Below are 25,191 nucleotides of genomic sequence, written 5' to 3'. Positions count from 1 at the left end.
AGAAGCTGAAAACTTGGCCAAAGGTGTAGCTTTTCAAGGAGACCACAGAAGACATCTCCCTGAAGCTGACATTCCCTCTTCTTTCCATTCCTTTGAAATTTAAAATCTTCTGGTTCAAGCATTAGAATTTCTAGAGCTTCCCAGTGAAGCAGAAATTGGCCTGACTAGGCTTCTTTTCGTGTGTGTGTGTGCATGCATGCACGCACACTTATGCAATGGGTGTCTTTTTTTTTTTCCCTAAGGAGGGCTGGGGGGGGATTTTGAATCAGATTCATCATATTGGAAAAGTCATATGCGACAGATTTTTAGAATATAAAGTTTTAGGTTATCTTGACTATTCAGACCCTATTGTTTCTCTGTGCTTATGATTATGCAAATAATTGTCTGTCAAAAAAGATTGAAATCCTAATTTTTCAGGAAATGTAATAGATCTACTTTGTAGTAAATTTACGACTATCTACATTAGATGAAAAGAAGTCACTAAGGAAGGGAACTGTCTACATTAGAACATGTGGTAGAAACTTTTCATTCTGAGGTTGGGGAATTAAAAATGTAAAAACACATTTGTCATGGGTTGTGGCAATAACACAATGAAAGCACATTATTTAGATTAGGCATGTACAAAAACTCAGCAGGATTCTATAGGAGTCTTGTCTCCAAGTAAGCTCTATGAAAAGTTAATGCTTTTTTTTGATGGCTTCCCTATCCATCTTCTAGCTGTGTATAGGCTCAGCATTCCAAGCATGCCAAGTGTGTCTCTCTATAGAAAACATGTTCATTAGAAGCTGGCAAAGAACATAACCCTCAAAATGGTCAAAGGGGGAACTGTATTTTTTTCTAAAAGTGATCAAAACCAAATCCTGAACATCTCAAAGTACTCTGAAATAGTGATACTTTCAGATCTTCTAGTTAATGTCAGTCTGAGCCCAGGTAGTGTACGTTCAGATGCAAGCTTTTAAATGCTAAGCCATTTATTTACTTCCTAAAGTGAGACTAACTGGCAGTGGTCTTTCCCCTAACCCTGAAATTCCTTAAGCCCAGTTTTCCCAGTTGGTAGGTTTAATTGATATGTGAACAGCCATGAAGTCATTTGTTTACAAGGGAATGAGATGGCAATGTGGAATTTGGCAAGGACTTTCAGCTTTGCCTGCCTGCATACTTTTGTACCACCACAGTTTAGATACCTGTAAAAAGTTGGTTGATAGATGGGAATAACAACAAGGTGGTTGTCAGCTACTGTCTTGTGTGATTTTCAGAAAGTTAGGGAAACTTGTGGTCCCTGGAAGTTTACAACTGGGGTAGCCAAACTCTTGAGGCTGCTTGTTTTTCGAAGCCCTGGCTTTATTTGGCCTTCTGTAGAACAAATTTCTCAAAGGCAATTGACTCATGCCATAGGGGAAAAAGACTTCTTGGAGACCTTGGAGAGGTCCTCTCAACCCTTTGATACCTGCCTCATTTTCAGCAGCAGGAATGCTCTTTCTCCATTCTAGGCCAGATGAAACAGGGAATTGATGCCTTTTGCACTTTAACTGGTCATTCAGAGGAATCTGAAATGAGGGTGAGGGGAGGTTGTGGGATTTTTTGTTTTGTTTTTCTCTCTTTCATTTTTGAGGTTGCTACACAGAATTTCTGTAAGCTGTTGGCATTTCCTCTGTAATGCTGTGTTCTTTGGCATTCTTGATGTATTGAAGGACTTAGAGTGACTTCTTGTCCTTTGCTTTATTGTTCTGGTTGTTTGCTACATTTCTTCAATTTAGATCATCTTCTAAAGTCTTTTTTCATGACGATCAGGAAGAAGGAAACTTTTAACCCAGCCCTGAAAACATGGTGCAACTGTAAGGTTCTACAACTCATTTTATACTCTCATCTGTTTCTGGCAAATTCTTAGATTTTTGGGGTGCTTCAAGAAATTCACATAAGGCTAACAGTAATTACAAGATAGAAGAAAACCGCAAGAAATATATTTTTGCAGAAGTCAGATTCTTGATAATTTAAGAAAAACTGAGGTGCTTTTTCCTATTCCCTTAAACAGTATCTTCTTAAATTGTGGATCGAGGCTCAGATGCAGACTGGACAGATTGATGAGGAAATAACATCGATTGCTATTGAACACAACAGTGGTGATGCACCTTTTGGCTCAGAAGTTCAAAAACCACTGCTTAGTGGATGCTGGGAATGTATGCTGGCAGAATACCATGCTGTGTATGCCCTGTTTTCTTCTGAAAAAGCTTTTGCTTGCTGTAGTTGGCAACACAGTACTGAGCTAGACAGATCTTTACCAACTGTAACCATTTTTATGTCATGTTACTTGATGCTGTCACTGCACTTCAATCCTTTCTTGGTATGATGGCTATGATGCCACTTTGAAATTGCAGTCTAGGCACCTCTGGTTATTTTCCTTCCCACCTAAGATGTGTGAACTGTTTCTTTTGACTGCCTGTGAAGAGGGAACAGGTTAACTGTACTATACGTGGCTTGCGAGGAAAAAATTATTTTGACCAAATGAGTATTTTCGGTTTCAAGATACTACAAGTTCAGAGTTCAGCCCTGCATTGCTTTGTTATGGGAGATGCGTTAGTGAAGGAGTTACTATTTATATGTATATCTGTTTTTAATGTTAATGTATTTGAGCTGATACAACTTCTAATTCAGTAATGAAAAATAAAGCTTTTATGTAGAGCTGTAATTGGAAATACTTCCAGATACTTTACTGAAAGGATTCTTACTGATCTATGCATTGTAGAAGCTTCTTTATATTCCGAAATGTTCTGCAGTGTGACTTCTGCCATTCTGTATAGATCCAGAATGTGCTTCTCACTTGTGATTTCTCTTGGCCAGGTGTTTTGCATATTATGATGATGTGTTCTCATTAATCGTATTGTGGTAAGAGTTTTAGTGAACACAATTTCTTTTTGTTTTGTTTTATCTTGCAGGCACCAAGTATAGATGAAAAAGTAGATCTTCACTTTATTGCATTAGTTAATGTAGGTGGTCATCTCTATGAATTGGGTAAGAACACTTTTTATCCGCTCTCTCCATTTGTTTGAAACAAATACAAGTAGTAATGTTGTCAATTATCAAAGTTTGAGAGAGATTCCTTGACGTAATGTAGGGCTTAGGTTCTTTTCAACTGCATCGTAGGGTCTGGGGGGTTCTGTCAAACAATTGCAGGCTTCTTCACATTGGTTTTTTGGGATTCTCCTTCCCTCAACTCCCTCCTATTAAGATAAAACGGTACAGAATACTAGACTGCCTCTGAACTTCCTTTATCATTTACAAAGACAGGAAGTAAGAAAGAATTGATGAATGCTCAAAGTTTCAGAGAGGAAAATACTGTTACACTTATGTCCCTGAATTGCTTGTGAAATTAATAAATTAACTGTATGCCACTTCAGAAGTGTTAGCTATATTATTAAATAGCATGATACAGTTTAAACTGAAATTATGTAGTCAGGATACTAGCAGATACTAATATTAGCAACTCATTTTTTATAGGCTGGTTATTTTTTCTTCTACCTTTTTTTAGTCACTAGACAGTTAACTGTAAAACAGTAGTCTCTGTTTTCTGAATTACAGCTATTTTTTTCCCTCTTCAGATTGTGTAGCACCAGGTTCTGCTCAGACATTCTCTAATTACTCAAATCTTAAACAAGTTGCTGGGCAACTAGGTTTTGCTGCAGGTGCTTCAGAAAACTAGCAAGTAGATCAAGATTTAAAAACTGCAAGTCACTGGTCTTTTCTAACATAATTTTTGCAGTATTTTATGGTGAGAACATTTTCATCTTTTGAAAATCAACATGTAATTAAGCAATGCCCTTAACAGGTGACAACTAATTATAACCTGGGGCATAAGGGGTATATAAGAAGTGCTTATGTTAAGATCATATAAGGGCTATTATCAGTGGTAAGTCATGAACAATAGGGACACATTTCTGTATTTTTATGATGCTGTATGTCTTGTCAGTGAACTAGATCAAATAGTGAGGCAACAGCTGTAGGATGCAATAGAAGTACTTTATGACTCTAAATTTCAAGGCGTGATGGATGGCTTGCTCCTCTTCTAGTTGTGTGCTACTATTTCCATGTTAACTTTTCATTGTCCGTTAATTTGCTCTGCTTAAAAAGCACACTACAGACTACAATTACCATGTTTAGTTATTTTCCGTAAGTATGATGCAAGATAAAACCCACTTTAATTTTTTGCTTAAATTAAAAAAAACCCAAACAAACAAAAAACAAACAAACAAAAAAAAACCCCAGAGGCATTTACCTCCACTGTATAGTGGAATGCCAATAATACTGTTTCCTTTGTTCTTAAAATAACTTCTCTCTGTACCAGCGGAAGAAAGCAAAAAATACTTAAAAGTAGGAAAATGGGAGAAGGTTTTTCAGTTGATTCACTGGCTTCAGACATTGTGGCCAGCATGTGGGCTTTGGCAGGCAGAAAATGCTAAGGAAGCACATGGATGTTAAATGCTTATGATGATTTTGCCATAGAAAACACGTTATTTATAGGCACATGAAATTAAAATGCTGTTCTGCCAAGATGTATGTAAAAAAAAAAAAATTTTTTTTTTTTTTTCCAAAAAAACCCCACGATCAAACTTAGCTTGCAACAGTACAGGGTATTCAGTTCTGTTTCCCAGGAACATTCTGAGGGTTTTGCATTGTTGTACCTTCCATCATTGTTGTTACAATAATGAACAACCTCTTGTTCATGTAAATCCAAAAGTTTTCTTACATTAAATCTATTTTTAGTTATGGAAAATGTAGTTTGGAAGTGTTGTCAACTTCAATGGAATCTTTGGGGAGGGAAAAGTCTTTAAAAGGGAGGACAGAGCCAAAAGGGAATTTGGTCTAGTGAATGCTTAGGATATCCTAACATATGTCCTCATACTGTTAGCTCTTCACAAGTAACCTGAAACATATTTCTATTTGTATGAATGAAATTATTTTTAAAATGCTGAGAATGATAGCATTATTATATTGCAAATGAGTGAAAAAATCATTAACTATAGCAACCATTTTTAAACACTGTGAAAGTACTTAATACTTAAAATTATTGGGTTTGTTTCCTTTTTTTTTTAAATGAGAGTAACATTTCAGTTATGCCAGACTCTTCAAACTGGTGGGTGTGGTATTCTGTTCTGTTGTGGAGTCCCTGATCACAGTTGTCAAAGACCACAGATGTACAGCTGTCTGGGTAAATCCATTAAGTGTAGTTTAAATTGTTCTTCTCTACTTGAAAAACTGAATTACTATACCCAGCACTAAACCAGTTGCAACTTACAGCCTTAAAGTTTTCAAATAAGATATTAAGAACTATTTCATTGTTTGATTGGATTATTTTTTTTAATGTAACAGACTGTACATAATGATACCTCTTGAAGCAGTCAGCAGTGGAAGAAAGATCAGGGAATAGCTAGCTGCATGTGTGATTCTTTTATGAAAAATGAGGTAGCTTTTTTGTAAGTGGAGCAAAAAATCTGTTCAGATAGTTTTAACTGGAAAAATGAAGCTTTTCTAATTTTATAAATGTGTTGTTCAATGCTGCTTTGTGTTTCAACAGATGGGCGCAAGCCATTTCCAATAAACCATGGGGAAACTAGTGACGATTCTTTCTTAGAGGTAGGAATAGAAAACCTTCTCAAATGGTGTTATACAAAATTCTTGCTATATTTCCACAAAAATTATGAAAAATATTTATACAAAGGTCTTGCTATATTTATGGTTGGATGAGGAATAGAGCGAGTGGGATGGTGAGACAAAATTAGGTTTACTCAGTTTTAAAACAGGTATTTCAGAATGCTCATGTTGTGACTCCAGATGAGAGAGTGTCATAACATGGTAACAAGAAATGTCAGAAGAGTTGACCAGAACAGAAGATCAGACTGGCTTTTCTTCTGTGCTGAGATTTTCATATACCCCTGCTTCTTTCAAATTGTACATGAGATGAAGTCATCAGATTGAAAACTTAGGATAATTTTTCATTCTCTTTCCTTTGATTTAGTTATAGTTTCATAGGTGCCATGCTAGACAGAAGTTGATTTCCTTTCTGATGCTTGCTAATAATCATTCTTCTCCAGTTTCATGGCTTGTTTTGGGTGCTTCTTTGTGTCAAGAGCTGTTTAGTTGAGAAATTAATTGGAAAGGAATACACTGAATTGAGAGGATAAATTGTCATCCCCACAGAATGATGTGACGTTGAAGCTGAGAAAAGGCAATGCATAGATCTGACTTTAATTGTATCCAGACTAGATTAGCTTTACAAAAGGAAGAAAACAGAGAAACTAAAAAAGAAACAAACAAAACCTTTTACAGTTTAGTAGCATAGACTAATGTCTGTAAGTTTGCATACAATTTGTGCTTGTTTGGGCAGCGGGAGAAGTTGGATAAAACTTCCCTTTTTTTATATGTGGCTTTTTTCTGTTTTACTGATAACATGTGTTCTCCAGATTGCACCCTAAAGCTAGATGAAGGAATTACTTAGAATCTTTCACTTACCCCACACAGCTTAGATTCATCTTGAGACAAAGGAAACATTTCTGCATACAGCAGCACTAGTAAAGGCAAACGTCAGAGATGCATTTAGAAAGTCAGACAAGCAACACATCTGTTGCACAAAGTAATATTTAGTCACAAAAATAATTGTTGCTAAGGTTCTGCATAAAACTTTTGCTCTCTTATGCTGCCCATATGAGCACTGTAAATAGTCTTGAATACTGGTAATTCAGATCAGAAATGCAATTCATGTAGATTTGTCACACTACTTAGTAGTCCTTTATGGAAAAATCTATTTTGCGCATAGTCTGTATAAAGCATATCTTCATATTTCAGTTGTGGGGTTTTTTTAGTAAGTATAATTTATAGTGGTTTTTGTTTTTGTTGTTTTACTTTTTTCCCTAGGATGCAATAGAAGTTTGCAAGAAATTCATGGAACGTGACCCAGAAGAATTAAGATTTAATGCAATTGCACTGTCTGCAGCTTAAAAGCCTTTTCCAGTGGGGCTGATCTATTGCAATGTATTGTAACAATAAAACCGTTGCCATATGTTAATAGTACAAATTTTGATACTTCCCAAACATGTTGATTAATTGTAGCATACGTGGAATAAACTTTGCATTTGTCCTTGCTATATCTTGCTGCTTGTTCCTAAAGCAACTTTGGGTATTTATATACACGCATGCATTTTGTGCAAGACTTCTTCTTCTATGTGGTGGGTTTTTCCCCTTCCACCCCCTTAAAAGTTTTGGGGATTACTGTCTGTGATATTTCATTATAATAATGATGAGCTAGTTCAGAGCAGGATTATCATTTGTATCATGCACAGATGATATTTTGAGTGGAGTATGTGGTATGTTAATGGGTAAAAACTTGAAATATGAGGCTATCTCCATCTTTTAATTATAATGATACAAGAATATTATAAAAACTTTTGCAGGTGACTCAAAAGACAAAGGCATTTTTTTCAGTGCATTATTTATAAATAAATATATGGAAGAAAAAAGGTAGAAAAAGGACTGTTTCTCCTTACTGTTGGTGAGCACTAACATTTTAAAGTTATCTTAATCTTTACTTTTTGAATAAAACTTAATTTTGTTTCTCAAGCCTAATAATGTTAATAAATTGTCAAAAAGCTTTAGTTAAACCAGTGTTTGCTATTTGTATATGTGGGAGAACAACGTGGATTTTTGCCCCAGAAAAGCCACACTAGCAATTAATGCTAGTTCAAATGGTAGGATGCGGAGGGTACATACAGGTGAATACAGCCATGTCAAGTATCTCACCTAACTGAAATAAATGATAGAAAAGTAATGATTGTTGTAACGAAGTTTTGTGTAACGAGACCAGAAACAGGCTATAGTTTTTAAGATAGCCACGATGGTCATATACCTTTTTTTCCCTTTCGGAATATCTATTGTAAGTTTGTCAGGTGTCATTACTGAATGCTATGGGATACCCTTCCCCTGTGCCATCCCTCCCACCCCACCCACTGGATCCTAAGGTACTGTTGACCAATTTCTACGCTTGAATTAGTAATGACTTTGTTGCTTTGTTGGTTTGGGGGTTGGTTTTGGTTTTGGGGTTTTTTTTGGTTGGTTTGGGGTTTGGGTTTTGGGGGTTTTTTTTGGCTAAGCAATTTTATGCTTTAGGATTAGGATTCTTGTGAAGGTTGGTTTTGGTTAATGTGCATGCTTTTGACATTCCAGACAAATATTCTTTATTTGTTGCTTTGAAGTGAAATAATTCAGGTTTGCTTCCGATCAAGGCCACGGCCAAAGGAAACTGAACCCTCTGTGTCCCAGAGGATGCTTTCATTCTCTATCAATTGTCATTGCAGGAGAAATGAATGGGGTTATGCCAGACACAGTCTGGCAGAGTTTTCCTTCGTTATAGAAAAGAAAGAGGCCTGGGAGTCTGTCTTATCACTTAAGAACATCTTTTGCACACTAAAGAAAAAGTCGGAGTGTCTGCCTAAAACATGTCACCTGGAGAGTCCACTAACAACAAGAGTCTGTTTTCTCTAAGTGAGCTGGTTGGAGAAGTGAGGGGGAAGAACAACACTAATGAGCTTCTATTTTTGAGCACTTTTTTACCCCAATAAAATGCAGTATCGTTAAGACTTACTTTATGTTGCCATGCGGATTAGTTAAGCCCCAAAACTTGCTTTTAAATAAAAATCAAAGGCTTTAGTAGCCAAAGCAGCTGCATTGTCTTCCTGCTAATATCAGAAAAATCAAATAGAAGTTGTCACAATTTAACTGGGGTATTGCATATTTTCTGCCAAAGGTGATTCAGAGGATTACATTTAAAGTAAGCCATAATTAATATAGATAAGGTGCTTTTTAGGGTAGGGAGGAGGGTGAGGAAAGAGAGGAGTGCAGTTCAAAGCTGTTAAACTAGCTACATCAGTTGTCTGCTTTAGGGAAATACACCATAAATGCTCTTCAATGTTCAGAAGATTTTGGTGGTTTTAGGTAATAAATGAAGGGGCTCCATTTTTGTGCAATTATTTATTGCAAAATCACTTCAGAACTGGAGCTTTGATTGAGTATGAGGACTGATTAAGCGATTAATGACAAAGGAAATCAAAGAATAGTAAACATGGGGTGGGATTTTTCATGGTCACACTGGAAAAATGCATCTTGAATCTTAAGTAAAAACTTATAAATAAGAATTCTTAGTATTTTGGCAATATGATAGTTTTGCTCAGCGTTTTTTTACATAGTCTTCAAATCGGTTGTCCTGCTGGGTAAGGCTTCCTTCTATTTTGTTTACTTTCAGTGTTAATTTCCAGTTTATTAATATGTAAGATGGTACTTTTTAGTGAACGTTGCTTTTGGAAAGGTTCTCAGAAGTTTGAGATAACAAAGGGAAGAGCAAGGCACCAGTTTTTACGCTGAACTGTATCTGCTCACTGCACAGTCCCTTGCTAGACTGAAATTTTGAAGGACTGCACTGCAGAAGTACTGTCTTGCCTAACATGTACGGTGTAACGGCTTTCCGGTGCTTCTAACACCATGCTTTGGCACAGGCATTGTTGACCATCTTGAGGAGCACAGGCAGTAAAGGGATCTACGAGATTCTGGAATATCCTTGGCATTGACAGAACCTGTATAACTTGGATACAAGGAGGGAGGTATGAACACTTGGCTGGCTTATATAGCCCAGCAAGGTCCTGACCAGGGGCTGACAGGCCCTGCAGACCACATGGTGCTTTTGGCTCCGCGATGCCCATGCAGACATTGCCTTATCTGTACACTGTGCCTATTAGCTCAAGCTCTGTGGGAAAATAACGCTGTATTTCCTAACTTGTGCAGCCCTGCCAGAGCCTCGCCACCTTTGTGTGGAGCATGGTTTGGCCGGAGGCATGCAGTGCTATTGACTGCCAGGAAATCCCTCTTCACCTCCTGCAGTCTGGGCCGGCCATACACATCACCTTATGGCAATGGTGCATGTGGGAGTGAAGAGAAGATGCATGCTCAGCGCTTACGTTAATTTTAGCTGAGTGGAGCTGGTGTGCTATTAAGCACTCAGGATTGTTCAAGCTCTTTTAAGTATATTGGTGTAAGTTTTCCCATGTTATTACAAGTATTTTGCTGAGAAACCGTAAGAATTTAATAACCAGTACAATGCCCTTTCCTTTCAATCATGGCTGTGTGATTCAGTTAAGGAAAGAAGAAGAAAGATGTGGTTTCTGTCATTGAAATGTAAGTTTTAGAAAATAAACACGCTTAACGGCCCACATTTAGAAAATAAATACGGTCTTTCCTTAAGGGAAGAAGCCTGCCTTGGTAGAAAATATTATTGTATCAAATATTTGTAGAACTCTCTATGAAAAGAATAGGACGTACACTGTTGCTTGACTTACCCCTAGGAGCACGCACATTGAAACAGTTATTTTTGCCAAGGAGAACAGTATTATGTTTGCTACTTTTGACACCAACAATTAGCAGTCATATCTGGTATATGTAATGTTATTATGATCTAGGAGTCTAGTGACTTACCTTGTTAGTGCAAAGGAATACTAAGCTATTTTCGTTGTTCAAGCTTACATAGATAAATGATCTGTGATGATTTAAAATTCACTTTGAGGAAGAAATATGCATGTTGGAATTTTTTTACTTAGTGAACAACTTGAAAGCTGCAGTGGTCCATGCAGCTTACTAAAATGAGGACTTAATCAAATTACTTGATTGCTCGAATTATTTTATCTAAAACATTAAACACTTGATTCATAAGAAAAGTGATTTGATTTGCCATTATGTGAAATAAAGCAACCAGAAATAAGTGAGAACATGAAGTGAAAAGGCAGACCTTAAAAATCTGGGAAAGGCTGCAGTAGTTCTCCAGAAAAATGTTAAGTAATGACAGCTAACGCAAACCGATGTCAGCCAGCACCAGCAGCACATACATGCTTTATTTAGACTTTTCTCTTTTTTTTTTGAGCCTTTGTAGTCGTGAATGTTAAATAGTGAGATGAGAGGGTTGTTTTCTGATGCTCAGGCTTCCCACTCAAGAAAAATGCAGATTCTTCATTTGTATTTGGTCTTGTGGCTGATCTGGCTTGGAGCAGGAAAAAGGAGTAAGAAAAAATTTCAAAATTACAGCTTTGATTATCATTTCATTCATCACTGGCTCTATAGCATAGATGTCTCAAATCATACCACTGTGAGGAGCTAACTACATCATTTCTATGGATTTGTAACTTAATAAATGTCAAACATCTCCTATGGAACTTATTTCACCCAGAGTCACTGGGTTTTCCTTCCTGTGTGTACCACCAGTAACACTATTTCCACGGACTTCTGAAACCGGTGCCCGATAGAGAGCTTCTTTGTATGTTGAACTGATCTCCTAAAATCTTCCTTTGTATTCTAAGAAGGTTGTTTACAGAGCAGAAATAAGATGTGCTCCCAAGTAAAGATCTTAGGAGAAGCTAATTTGTGTGCAGTATAAATTTTAAGTTCTCTTTTCTCAGTAGTCCTTAAACAATGGCATATGTTCTTGCCATGGTCCATGGAAGCAAAAGATACGTGCAGCAACTCCGTTTTGCTTACAGAGAAGATATGGAAAGAAAAATATTATTAGAAGTTCAAGTAGAAAGAGATCATCGTAAATACCACGTTAAAATGAAATCAAACCCCCTAATGCCATGCACGAATATTCCAGAAAATTGCTCTTTTTCTCAGCATTTCATTAACTTCTCTGCCTCGCACATGTTGACTCCTGTACTGGAAGAAAGGGTTTTGCTGTGTTTAGTCAGCACACCTCTCCCTCCCGGCTCCAGCTCGAGTGCCTAGCTCGGGGTGGAAGGAACGTTGCTGTGGCCTAGTGTTTGGGGTTACCGGAGGGGCCGGAGCCCAGCGCCGCGTCCAGCCGGGCTCGGCGGCCGTCGAGCCGAGAGCGGCCTTTAGCTCTGAGCCTGAGCACAGGGTGGCCCGGGCACTGGAGGAGTCACGAACAAGCTCTTCCAGTGTATCGGGGGCAGAGACACGCGTGAAACACAGCAACGGGGGCTGGGGGGGGGTACTGTGAGCAAAACCAGAAGGGAGGCAACCGGTGCGGAGGCCGGAGGGACGCACGGAGGCCGAGCTGTGGGGCTCCAGCTCTGCCCCAGGCGCCTCCGCTTCGGTGGTTCGCGTGAGGAGAGCTCAAAACAAAGCGTGGACCCCTCGCGTCTCCCGCAGCGGCGGAAAAAGCTCCTAACTTCGTCCCCGAACGGGACGGCGCTGCAGAAGAGCGCGGAGTCGTCGGCCCCCGGATCGCGGCGCTGCCGGTGGCTGCGAGGGAAGACCCGCCGCCGAGGAGGCGAGGGAGCCGGCCCGGGGCCAGAGCTCCGGCGGCCCGCAGGGGAGTCCCGGCCGGGCGGTGGGCGGCAGGTGGCGGGGGCCGGGGCGGCGGGGGCCGGCCCTGAAAGGTGCGATTGTCCCCAGCTATTCCTGGTATGCGCCGGGGCGGGAGCCGCCGGGGGCCGCCTCCACCGGCCGGCCGGGCGGGCGAGGGGCGCCGCGGCCCGGTGGGACGGAGCCGGGGCCGCCGCCGCCGCCGCCGCCGCCGCGGGGGGTGCAGCCCCTCCCGGGCGTCCGGCTGCCCCCGGGGCGGAGGGCGGCGTTGCTTTAGAAGCCAGCGGCTCCTTCGAATTCTTGCGGTCGCCGAGCGCCAGCGAGCTCCCGGGAGGGGCAGCTCCGCGGGGAGGAGGCGGAGGGGGAGGAGACGGCGCGGGGAGCGTTAAAAGCGGGCGGCTGAATGACAGCGGCTGCTCCCCGCGCCCCCACCCCGCCGCAGTACCGGCCGCCCACCCCCCCCGCTCGCTGTGCCGGCCATGGAGGGGAGAGAGGACGCGGAGTGCGAGTGCCAGGCGGCGTTCGCCGAAGCCCGGCGATGGGTAGAGGTGAGGCGTCCCTCGGTCCTGCCGGGTGTCACCCCCCCCCCCCCCCGTCACCCGCCGTGCCCTCCCCGCGGGGGGGGGGGGGAGGAGACCCGGCCGTCCCTCGCCGCGGTTCCCCCCGCGCCGGTCCCGGGTCTCGCTGCGCCCCCCACCCGCGCGGCTGAGGGGGGAGGACGCTGCCAGGGGGCTGCCCCCGTCGCCGGGCGGGAGCTGCGGGGACGCGGCTCCCAAACTTCGGTTCTTTGTCAGCAGCCGCGGGCTGCTGCTTTCGGAAGGCACGGTGAAAGCTTGCGGAGAGCTGCCTTTGCAGTGTCGCCACGGCCCCCCTCCCCGAAATCCACATTACGGGCTGGTGTGGCTGCCCTCCCTGTCGCTGAGGCTTATCATTTCCTGACGTCTTGTAAACTCTTTCTCCAGCGCTTGCTCTGGGACAGCCTGAATTAGAGTGACTCTTCTTCTTCCCGTCCCGAAAGAGTTCAGGACGGAGAGTAACCTGAAATTACAGTCATTTGCTTCTCTCCTGTTTTTAAACGTGAGCGTCTGACCGCACATAGCGCCTGCCGTAAACATCGGTGTTTCTGTGTCGTTAACACAGAGTCACGCCGGAGCAGCGTGTGCTAATGCGGGGGGAAAGAGGTTGCTCGTCGGTGTACCTGCGTGTGTGCTTTGAGAAACGTTAGAAACCTTGCACAGCCTCGCTTACAGTCACTCAAAGAGGAGCTTTCGTGGGCTGGTTCATAGGTATTTTAACGTATTAAGCTTATGTCTTCGCACCCGTTCACTTGAGATGAAACGTCTATGGTCAGACATGCTATCCCAGTAACTTTCAAAGGAGTAAAGATTCAAAGAAGGGTGTTTGTTACTTTTTACCCCTCATCTTTGTAAGCTTGTCAAGACCCGAGTCCGGGCTTCTTTGTTTCCTCTGTAAAACGATGACATCTAGTGCTTAAAATCTATTGAGAATTTTGAACTGAGAGCACCCTAGGCAAGGGTATCGCAAATGACTTCCACAAGCGTCAGTTTTGTAAGTGCCATCTGTGAATGTAGGTAATGAAAGCAGTCCTGGCTTCCCCAGGTGTCAATTTTGTAAGAGCTAGCTGTGAGTTTGGGTAATTAAAGCATTCCTCTCTCGTGTATACATTTCTTGTATTGCTTTCTTTAAATTGGCAAAGCTCACTTTAAATAGTTTCATTAAGGTGATGTAATGTTGTCTTTGAAAATCCTTTTAAGGGTTTGGGGATTTGTTTTAATTATTACTAATTTTCATTTGATACGGGCTGCTTGTACCATTCCTACAAAAGGTTTCCTCTTTGCCAGCCAGTAGCACATGGGAGCACTAGCAAAGTGATGTAAGTGTAAAGCGTGCACTGTTCGTGTAGTGGAAAAAACGTATGTTCACCTCCCCCCCGCCCCTTCCCCATCTAATTTGTGTGGCTATGCTTTGTTTCTGATACGTGAAAGCTGTTCTCATTTTAAAGTAACTTTTAAACTTACCCCTTGGAGATATGTTTTATTGTAAATCGAGTAACTTAAAAACCTGAAAGTATTGATAAACAGGATATTAAGAATTCTGTAATGTTGAAGGAAAATGTAAATATTTATTTCCCTATGAAATGAGGTTTGTGTTTCAGAGAGTCTGTTGTGTTTCTCTACTCTTTAAATCCAGATGGATTAAAAAGCCAAGACCAACCATTTCCGTTGTTGTATGAGAAGAGTAAAGATATGTTTAGAGTAATGAGACATGTCCCAAGGTTTTGTGAGTCTTGGTGAAACGCAGTGGTGTTTACATGATTGAGAGTGAAATTTGGTGAGTCCTAATGATTAAGCAGTTGGTTTTGAAGATGAGGCAGGTTTTCAAATATTTATGAACTTGAAGTTCTTATGTTTTGGTAAGGTTTTGTGTGCCAGCTTCCCCTTAACATTAGGGGCAGATGAAAGCATACAAACACTAGCTACTATATATTTAAAAGAACAAGCAAAGATCTCTTTGTAAACTGTTACTATTTCCCTTTGCTAATGAAATTTGTGTTAACTTATTTCTGATTTTCAATACAGAGCATTTTGGACTCTGAGATCTAAAAAAAAAAAAACCACTCAGAAGACCTGAGCTCAAACCTTGAAGCTGAGGGCTTTTTGTAACAGGAATGAGCAGCTGTATCTGTCAGATCTCGGGGGGGGGGGGGGGGGGAACATCCCCAAACATAAAAAAATTTCACCCCATCTGTTCTTGAAGCTTTTGGTGGGAGAAACTTTTGTCCTGGTCAGGTCCCTCTTCTGTCCCCAGCTGGAGTCTCCATGTTGTACGGCAGCCACTGGCTGGTGGGAGTTCAAATGTTTGATCCTAGTTCTTATGCTATTAAAAAAAAAAAAAAAAAAAAAAAACCAAAACCAAAAAAACCCCCAAAAACCACACACACAAAAAAAACCCCAAAACAAAAACCCCACCACAACCAAAAAACAAAAAAACCAACGACTTGATTAAGAGTAATAACAACAAAAAATTGCATCTGATAGCTGGTGTTAGTTAATGAAAGACTTTGTTCTTTAATTCAGATTCATGTTGAGGCATAGTTGATGATAATGCAGATGAGGCAGGTCTGTAGTCTTTACAGTGCAAAGACCTCTTGAAGTGTAGTCCCCAGCGTCTCGTGTTTGGTGTGCTGTGGTGAATTGGGAGGGGAGATAATGTTGCTTGTCTTGGTATCGGTTCCTCTAGCTGGAGTCGGTTAGTCACTTTGGGAGGGCTGGCTGTCGAGGACATCTACTTCTTTTGGGGAAAGAGGAGTCATTTTCTGTGCAAAACTCAAGCTCTTCTCAGGTGTCCCTTATCCAGAACCCAGCACTGGTTAGTGGTGTTGGGTTCTTGCATCTGGGATTATTGGAGTCTTCTGAGCTCTGCCTGTAACAGCTGGTGCTGGTCAAACTTAGGCGCAGCTCAGGCTCCACTTAGCACCTCAGCTGGGCAGATGGTGCCTGCTGAGAACAGAGTGAAACACTGAAACGCCACAACTTAGAAATAGTTTCTCTAAGGTAGAGCTGTGTTTGCCAAAGCTAGAAATAGCTGGGTTAAAATTGTTCTGCTGTGTTCTGTTCCATATTATAACTTGAGTAAGCTAAAAGCTGTTCCTCCAAACCAAAGCATTCTTCCCCCAGCTATTAAATATCCCAGACTGCCGAGTCTTTTCCTGCCTCAAGATGTGGGAGGGCAGTCTGCCTCCTCCTCTCTGCAGTCCACCACCAAGTTCATCCTCGTGAACGAAGGGGAGACGTGGTCCCTCTCCCCCAAAACACCCTTCACCATTTTAGGGGCGATACCTCTCGAAGTTCCAGAGGAAAGAAGATCGTGTGCTGTTTTCTTGTAAAATGTCTCAGCTTTTGATTCCTGTTCTGTGTCTTAAATGAACCCTAATCTTCAGGTAAATGTCTGTGGTTTGAAATTGTTTGCTAAAGCAACTTGAAACCTGACCCACGAAGCCTGTAAATATTTAGTTAGAGTGCCCCGAGGCAAATAACGCTTGAAATTCCCCCCCTCTTCCCCAAAGTAGCTGAATGTAAAGGTCCCGTCTGAGGGAGGGTGGGCAGTGAGCGTGTGCCGGAATGAATTGTTGGAGTGAAGCAGCAGAGCTGTAGGAAAGCACATGGAGCAACCTTGACAAATCCACTGAAGTGAAAAATAGGTGTTGGGCCAAGTAACTCTTAATATTGCAAGCTATTACGGGGACTCTTGGGAGCTGAATTTCTTCCCCTAATAACTGATCTTGAGTTGTTAGTCAGATGTTCTGAGAGCTACTAATTTCATCTGATACCGTCATCGAGAGCGTCAGTCTCGGTCACCGTCACGAGCAGGACCCTGTAGTCCTGGGACTGTTCCTCATGCAGCGGCACCGCAGGGGAACAGAAGTCCTCTCTAGTGCTGACACTACCCAGTGTTGATGGAGAGAGGCGTTTCGCCGTTAGGATTTCCATAGCAAGATAAGGTTTTTATCCGTTTTGATAGGCGGCGTTAGAGAAAAAGACCCCAGCATGTCTGGATGGCAGCTAAAGATACCTCTGCTGCTCAGGTCTGCCGTGACCATTAAATAGGTAGTGAAATTTATCTAAACGCTGTTGTGTGTGCTAATAACTTCATTTATTATTGCATTACAGTGTGCTTTTCAGAGTCCAAAACTATCTTCCTTTGTGATTTAAAAGTATCTGTTACATTTTGGATGTTGGAAAATTATCTGGGGGCTTCTGGTTTTGTCTTCTTCCAGGAAAAAACAAATGTGTGTATACACACACAGACACCCGCTGCTCTGCCTGCTCAGAAGACTGAAAAAGCAGATTTGCAGAGTAGCTTCGTAGAAAGAGTCAGCTTGAGGATAAAACTTGAGAGCCAGGACTACTTACTTGAAATCTTCTGGTTTGGACCAACAGTACAGCAATCAAATCCACTGAATGGTCTCTGACATGTGGTCACCAAATGTTTCTATTTGTTGAAACTGTTCGAGGTCTGCATTTCTACTGTATATTTTTATGGCTTCTGCAAATGCAGCAAGAGGTCTAGCAGCAATGTTTTCCCTGTATTTGCATAGAGAACTTACCTCAGTGATTATTTTGTTTGGTTTTTCCCCCAAGCATGAATATAATGCATACAGTCTGGTATGGCAGATGGGAGGAATAACTGTAAGATGAGTCTTCTATTTCTACCATTCAGATCCTCTTCTTATAGATTCCTTTATTTCAGTTGGACTAACCATTATGAAAAGGTTTTTCTCAGTTCTGGGTAAGGTATTATCAGATAGTATGTAGAGAGCCAGTCAATGTCCTGGATGGTGTCAGAATGAAAAACGTGTGAATGAAAAGGCAAAATCTATATATTGTGCTGCCTAAACCACGTCTAATACTGGGTAATTCTGTCAAGTCATAAAACCTGGGTGGGCTGGTTTCTGGAGAACTTCTTACAGCACGGCTGCCAAAGTCCCGTCTCACGTCTACATAAGGGATGCATTTAACCCTCCTTTTTAGGTGGATGCATCAATATTTCATTAATGTGTGTAGATTCCTGGCAGTGAGCCCTTGCATGGAGTTAAATCTAAGTATATCCAATTAATATATAAATATGAATTGATACATAAATATACATGCTGTTAAGTAAATACTGTGGGAATGTAAATCCTACAAATAATGTTCTCCACTGGCTGCAGACTACAAAAGAGCTGTGGCAAAATGTCATATAACAGGGCTAGCAATCATGTTTTAGAGGGAGAGGGTGACAGTAACACACGCTGTTTTATCTGGCTGAACATTATTCTCCCCATTACCTTGTTGTCCCCTTCCTTCCGGACCTCAGGAGAGGCGTCGGTGGTGTATTTGGTGATGTGTTTGAGAGAAAAATGGGACTGATTTTTGCTTGAGAGTAAAATCTATTTCCTGTTTTCTGCAAGGTGGGTTTATGTATTTTCAAGTTAAGTCTGTATTTGGATTTCTCAGAGATGCTTGAAGCCTGTCTTCATGCAGTCCTGTGCAATGGGCATGCAGAGCTTTGAGCTGAGTTCACAGTGTAGTTTCCTTTGTGGACGGTTTCTCTTTGTAGTTTTGAGCATTGTTTTAAAATTTTGCATGAAAGCAGCATCTGCAGGCACTTTAAGAGGAAGAATTAACTTGTTGACTATAGAAACGGGTATGTGTTCTACAAAGGGGAAATGCATTGCAGCTTAAGGGGATCTACAGACAGTTCTGACCAGACTTTAGTTTTTTTCTATTCTGTATTTTGTAGTTACCAACTACGGTTAATCATGATGTTACTTTTGTTCTTTTCTTCCTGTCTTTTTGTTTGTTTTTTGAACGGTGTCCTGATCTTTTCTTCAGTTTTGTGAGGTCATGCATTTTTTTCCACCCATAGTTTGGGGAGGAGGTGAGATGATGGTTTCCATGTTCAGAATGCTTCCCCTGCCCCCCCCCATTGCTATGGACTCCCTTTTAGCACCTTTTTCTTTGTCAAACACTTTTTTTGGTCCAAAATGTTAAGTTTTTAATGAGCACTTGGGTGTATTACATTAGATGGTGACCTTGCTGAGCTTCGGAAAACACTTGGGATTTATTGTGTTGTAAGAACCAGATACATTCCAGCTGTTTCTTGTACCTACCACTCCTCCTCTTTAAAGTTCCTTTATCCACTCCTGGAGGAGGTTTGTTGGGTTTTGGGTTTTTTTTTGTTTTTGTTTTTTTTTAAAAAAGGTTTGGTTTTGTTTTTTTTTTAAAAAAAACAAAACACCACCACCCCACCCCACCCCCAACCTTTTCTGCTTAACGAGACTAACATAACTCTTAACTATCATTTTTTAAGTGGGCTTTCCAGCTTCAGCAATTTAATGAAAAACAGCACGTGCTCTCAGACTCAGTGTACTAGAAATGCTTCTGCTGGTCTAAGGTGTGCTTGACACACCTAACTTATTATCCAGAATACCTTAGGAGGAGTGTTTTGGTTTTGCTGTTTTTTCACGTATCTGAATACTGTGAATCCAAGTGAAAATCTAATTTTAAAGGATTGTAGTGAATAAGCTACTTTAAAACAGGTTCTTTGGTTCCTCATGCTGTAAGCTTCTGCAAGCAGTTGTAAATTTAGTGTTTATGAATAGTGCTAAATTTTTATTTTTCCAATGAAAAGAAAGATGTATAGGTCTGACTCATAGCATGCTAGCTTCCAGTTGGATATTTAGCTGTAAAACTTTCATTTGTGTTACACTGAATAGAGAAACTTAATTTCAACAGTGTTTTGCGTTTGTGGTACAAAACAGCTGGGATTATTGTAAAAGGGCATGAGGATTATAAGACTTGCTTTATTTTTTTTGCCAGTGCTGGGTGTGTTGGCACACTTTTTCTGTGCCAGCTCATGTGAAAGTCCTAACTTTTGTTTCTGGATGTGATTCAGCTTTCAGTCATTACTATCAGAAAAGAAAACTGATATACTAACTTTGGGAAATAGTTATTACTATGTTGGCCAAAAAAGTCAAAATCATTGTCATGTAACGCAGTTTTAAAGGAATATCTGGGTTGGGATCAATTCAGCTAGCACAGACAGTGAAAATTTGGTTGGGCCAAGCTGTCCTCCTAGGGTAGGTCCCACGCTGACGTGGTTTTGTGTTAGCGCCGGGACGTTATCACAGCAAGGTGTCATTGAAACTCCTGCGCTTGGCATGTGCTTCTCCTGCCTCCTTTTGTGGTGGCAGCGGTGTTTGCCTGACCCTCCGGTGATTCAGCTCAGGGAGTTCATCTGATGGTGGAAACTCGGCGTGTTTTGTGGTATTTGGTACTTGCTTGGCTCCTGGGAGGCGAGATGGGCACCAGTGCTCGTGCCAGGGAAGAGGTGGTGTTGGCAGAGGTGGCCTTTTGGTGGCAGCTCACCGTTGGGTTGCAGCCGAGCTAGTGGGATGAAGAGGGGCAGGCACCTGAATTTAGACAAACCATCTCTTTCCCCGAAGGCTTCTCAAGTCACCTGCTTCTGCTCATTGCCCGGCTCTCTTCCTTCTATGTTGCAGGAGCCGTTCACTAGGCGCCCGGGGTCGAGGTATAAGCTAGACACCTGAATTAGGGAGGCTGGCTTCCAGCCATAAATAACTGCTTCAGGATGAATTTCATAAGGCTTATAAATACAGTTGGAGCTGTTTTAAATAGAAACTCTGCCAGGAGCTCCTGGGCAAAAGCATTTGAAAGTATTTGATGTGTTTATACACTGACTTCTGCTACGGCAGAAGCAGCCCATGTGTCGTTGGTTGGGAGATGGTCCTCCAGAGGCGTTGGGCCATCTGGCCCAGCAGTTCTGCGGGGATCATCGCCTGCCCTTCAGGGGTGCAACCTAATCCCAGATCTAATCTCCAGTGTTATTTGCAAATTCTTTCCTGGAAGTACTTTATTGGCCCTGCTATTTGTTATTTATTTATTATTTTTTCCTTCAGGAAGGAATTTGAAAAATCTAGCTTGTGGAGTTTGAACTGAGACTTTCTATGTGGTCAAATGACCATGTCAACTGCTAAATCACAATGTGATAAAGAACGGAAGCAAACGAAGCCAGATGTCAAGGTGGCTGTGGAGAAGAGGAAGAAAAATTAAGATCCAGGTTTGACACTACATGGCTGGGGGGTTTTGTAGTCACAGCTGTTGCTCTGCCTTGAAGTGCTTCTTTGGATACTATTTCAGGTTAGGTGAAGCTGGGAAGAAAGCTAGGCATTACTGCATTATCACTCTAGGAAAAAACTCTTTTCCTTGTGTCACCATGCTCCGTTTGCCTGAATGGTGCTACTGGCAAAATGTACCTTTTTGCTGCACATGAAAATGTAGTCCTGAGCAAAAATGGGCCAGACATTTGATTGCAGGTTCTTTTGCAAATAGAAGGGGTTGAAACAAAGTGACATTGACTGTCTTAACTAACTACAAAGGTCTCACCTTTGTATAATTATTTTCTTTTTAAATGTCAGGTGTGCATCCTCATTGCGAGTTCTCAGCATTCAATAAAAAGGTTGTGTGGAGGTGCTCTTATTTGGGCTGAATGAGAAGGGGATGAGGATGAAGGCATGAGCTCCAGGTTACAGATGGATATCTTTCACAGACATTTGCCTGATGCTATGGAGGTAAAAAAAACCCTGATATAATAAACATCAACTCGATTATTATTCAGGAGGGTATTGCTTCACAGCTACGAGTGTTACGTGTCGACGAATTTTTTCAAAGATAAATCCCCATTAAAATGCACAGGCTGGGTTGCTCACTAATGACCTAGCTTTCATGCATCTGATAAAATCCAAAAGTTCTCTGTGACGTTGGGGTAGGTCTTGCAGACACGAGCTCTAATCTCATTTGAGAGCATCGTTAAAGGCTCCACAAAGTTCTGGATGTCAGGTGTCAGTGGATGGGGTTGGGAGCTGTGCGTTGCAGAGAAATGACAGAAGAGAGAGGCTTGAAAAAGGAAGAGGATAAATGTGCACCTAAGGTTATTTGTAAATAACTACTTTTTCCTTCTCACCGGAGTGAATTTTTTACCTTGTAAGTATTTAAATAGTGAAATTTTGTAGAACATACTGGCTTTTTAAATCTGGGGTGGGTTTTTTTTGCATTTGTTTTGCATTTTGGTCATTTAAAAGATTGAAAGAATACAGCCTCAGACTGTTCTAAATTTCTGAATGTGTTATTATACTTATTTTAATTTTTTCACTTATTTATAAAATCAGTATCTCATCTGCTTTACCTACCATGGGGCATGAAAGCCTACTGTTAGACGTGGCTGAAAAATGCGTGTATGTGTGTACCTATGGTTCCTTTTTTGTTGTTTTTTTTTTTTCTTTCTTACCTTCCCAGCTAAGAATTTCTAAAATCTATATTTTCTTTTTTTTTTCTTATTAACGTGGCAACTAAAATCTTGTGGCATTCCATTTTCCAGTGGAATCTTTGACCTTTTCTTGTGAAAACTGTCTCCCCTTGAAAATTACAGTAAAAAGAAGAATGTTCTTTCCCTAAGCTTATTCGGATATACCGTAGTTAAGAAGAATGATGCTATTAAGTCATGTCTGGTTCTCAGTATAATGGTTAATTTTGTGAGAACACAAAATACTTAACATGCACATTTCAGCAACAAGATTTGGTCTTTGCATGCGGGCAAGTCTCTTGCAAGAACCATATCTACTGGTCACGGTAACAAAGCATAAGGTTGGAGCAGCGTTTTGCAGCGTCTAAGCAGACGTGGTTAGGAGGCTGGCAGTAATTCGGTTTCCTGTGTCTGGTGCATAGAAGGGTTAGATGCGATCCAGCCGTGCAGATTTCCAGCAGTGACTCATCTGATTGTTTTCTCTTTCCTCTGCGATCAGCCGAGGAGGTAGGATAGAGGAGGGTGTCTCAGGCAGTAGAAGACATCTCTAATGTCACGCTACCTTTCAGGTATGGGGGAGTGATAAATGGAAAGGATATCGGTGTGTCTCGGCTGTTTTTAAAGGTATGCCAGCCTTCCTCACCTCGGTCTTATTTTTTTTATTTCCTTAGAGTGTTACCCCTAGCCCAGCTGCTCTGTGGCTGTAGCTCAGCCACGTCTTGCTTTTATTCTTGTGCTAATGTGCAGTCTGGGAATGGGTGAATCTGGTGCAGGCTCAGGTTAACAGACATTGCTCCTCAGGGGAGGATATGGAGAAGGGATCTGGATCTCCGGATCCTTCCCATCCCAACCTCAGCACGTGCTTCTCCACTCAAGTGAAGAAGCGTATGTGTCTTTGTTTCTTCTTGAGGTAAAGGATATATATTCACCTTCAGGAAAGGGCACTCTTCTGCAGACTGCTAGTGAAGGTGGATGTGACGTGCACCGATTTTACCAATTTTTTCATCTACCAATGCATATAATGTTGCTTAGATGGCACATAGTGCTTTTAACTTTTGACAGAGATGCAGATTAAGACTTTCAAGTGCTTTGTGTCCACCTACCTGATGTAGGCTGGGAATTGGAAGCAGTGTGGCTGTTGTCACACAGAAATCTACGTGAGCCAGTTTAGGTCTCGCAGGAATACCCACGTATTCTACAGCATTATGCAACATAAACATTCTTTGAGATTAGGATGCTACCAGTTAATTGCAGCTGGACCCAACTCATCATTTTCTTCATCTAAAGAGCCTGGATATTGCTCACGGTTTTGTTTTGTGGGAAAAGATTTAAAGTGTGAAACTTGCTTCTATGTAACTTCTGTCTGTCAGGGAGACTGTTTCCCAGAGTACTAATAATACATAGGTTCCTCACCTATTGCAAAAGTGTAATGGTTGCTCATCTTTAAGAGCTTGGTAGTCTTAGTTACAGAATGCAACATCCTTACCATGAGAAGTGTTTGTCGGAGAAGCTTCTCTTGAGAAAGCTGCTTTAAATCCTCTCGTGTTTAGAGGTAGGTATGTGGATTTCATATGCCCCTTTCTTTTCTGTATTAGATGTGTAATACCATGATATAAGAAATAGTCTCTGTGTAAATGTTAGCATTATATATCCCCTCCCATCTACTTTTAAAATAGTTTTAATCCTGTGATTCGGAAGGGAAATAGGTAAGGGGCATGCAGATAAAAATCCATCCTCTGTTTGGGACCAGTCTGATGGGCAGCGTGGTGTATTGAGGATCTTGGCGCACAATAAGGAAGACTCTGGGGATTGAATGTTATGGTAACACCAGCAATCAGGTACCGAATATCATTGCACATTACATATATGGTGTTGTCACATTTGTCAGCTTAATAGGAGAAGTTCTGGCCGTCTTCTCAACTTCCATGAGCAGCTCCTGTTTACTGGTTGAGTTTAAATGGTCATCTCTTTTTGTAGCATAGGTTTTATGGCTGTGGTGCTCTCTGATTTTCTGCCGAGAAAAATCTGGTTTTAATCTTGAATTCTAAGCCACGTTTTCTGGGAGGCGCTCAGAAGTAGGCATGAGTCTTCAGTATGAACTAAAAGTTTGATTGTTTCCTGGATATAAGTGCCAGGACACTTTCTACTTTACATTGAATTTGACCAGGGTCTGTTGCAGCAACTCCCAGTGGTCATTAAAACATCACCTCTGCTGCTGCTATTTCATTTCTACATAGAATTAAACTGACATGTTTTAGAATATTTACATAGTGCACTTCTCTCTATTTAACTTCTTGGCATAATCAGGCTACAGCACTCTCATGAAAACACTGTTTTGGTTAAACACTACAATGAAGTGAAGTCTTTAATGACCTCTGGAACATCCTGTAAGCACTGTTAAATCATAGCTGTTGGGCTGGAGTTGTGAAAAAATCTCTGAAGCAGTGGCTAATTTCGGGGAGAGGTTCTCCAGCAGTCAGAAAATTGGTATAATGCTATTTTAGACCTTGAAGCCCCTTGCTTCTATTTATATGTAGTGTCAACGGGTGCTTGTTGGTGATGCTTGTTGCAGATACCACTTGCTACAGTCTTGGATGATGGGGAAACTGCTGCATGGAGCAAACGAGCAGCTCATGTTCTCCCTCTGCATAGATTCATTACTCTAACCAAGTTACTCGCATATATGCAGTCTGGAAATACTAGAGGTCTTTGATCTTTAAAACTTAATGTTTGGAAATGTAAATGATGCACTTCTTTGATCTGCTTCTTAAATTAAATGGTAATTGTGAAAATTACATTAGGCAGCTTTCCACTTAAAGGTTTGTACTTTTCATTTCACACTACGTTAATTTTAAGCCATATGCCCTTGCTGGTTTTTTCATCAGTGAATTCTGGTGAGGGGGAGATCCTTATGTTTCTACATGGCCTAATTGTCAGCAGTATGTATATTTAGTGATT

General features: G+C 41.3%; 2 protein-coding genes across 22 annotated transcripts in view; both read left to right on the top strand.

The window, feature by feature from the left end:
* The window catches only part of UCHL3 (ubiquitin C-terminal hydrolase L3), a 44,710-nt gene extending 37,574 nt beyond the window's left edge, over positions 1-7,136 (top strand). For both annotated transcript variants that reach the window (XM_069802544.1, XM_069802546.1), the window contains exons 7-9: positions 2,934-3,009; positions 5,570-5,628; positions 6,907-7,136. In XM_069802544.1, coding sequence (XP_069658645.1) covers positions 2,934-3,009; positions 5,570-5,628; positions 6,907-6,990 — 219 coding nt within the window. In that variant the 3' untranslated portion in view covers positions 6,991-7,136. The remainder of the gene's footprint in view (positions 1-2,933; positions 3,010-5,569; positions 5,629-6,906) is intronic.
* A 5,629-nt stretch (positions 7,137-12,765) lies between these two features.
* Positions 12,766-25,191, top strand: part of LMO7 (LIM domain 7) — a 135,601-nt gene continuing 123,175 nt past the window's right edge. For 14 of the 20 annotated variants that reach the window (XM_069802530.1, XM_069802542.1, XM_069802535.1 and 11 more), the window contains exon 1: positions 12,766-12,896. In XM_069802530.1, coding sequence (XP_069658631.1) covers positions 12,828-12,896 — 69 coding nt within the window. In that variant the 5' untranslated portion in view covers positions 12,766-12,827. The remainder of the gene's footprint in view (positions 12,897-25,191) is intronic. The other 6 variants (XM_069802536.1, XM_069802539.1, XM_069802532.1 and 3 more) reach the window with 2 other exon arrangements.

This window comes from Haliaeetus albicilla, chromosome 15, assembly GCF_947461875.1.
Source record: "Haliaeetus albicilla chromosome 15, bHalAlb1.1, whole genome shotgun sequence".
NCBI lineage: Eukaryota > Metazoa > Chordata > Aves > Accipitriformes > Accipitridae > Haliaeetus > Haliaeetus albicilla.
Note: the sequence above shows the minus strand (reverse complement) of the source record. Positions and strands in the feature narration are given on the sequence as shown.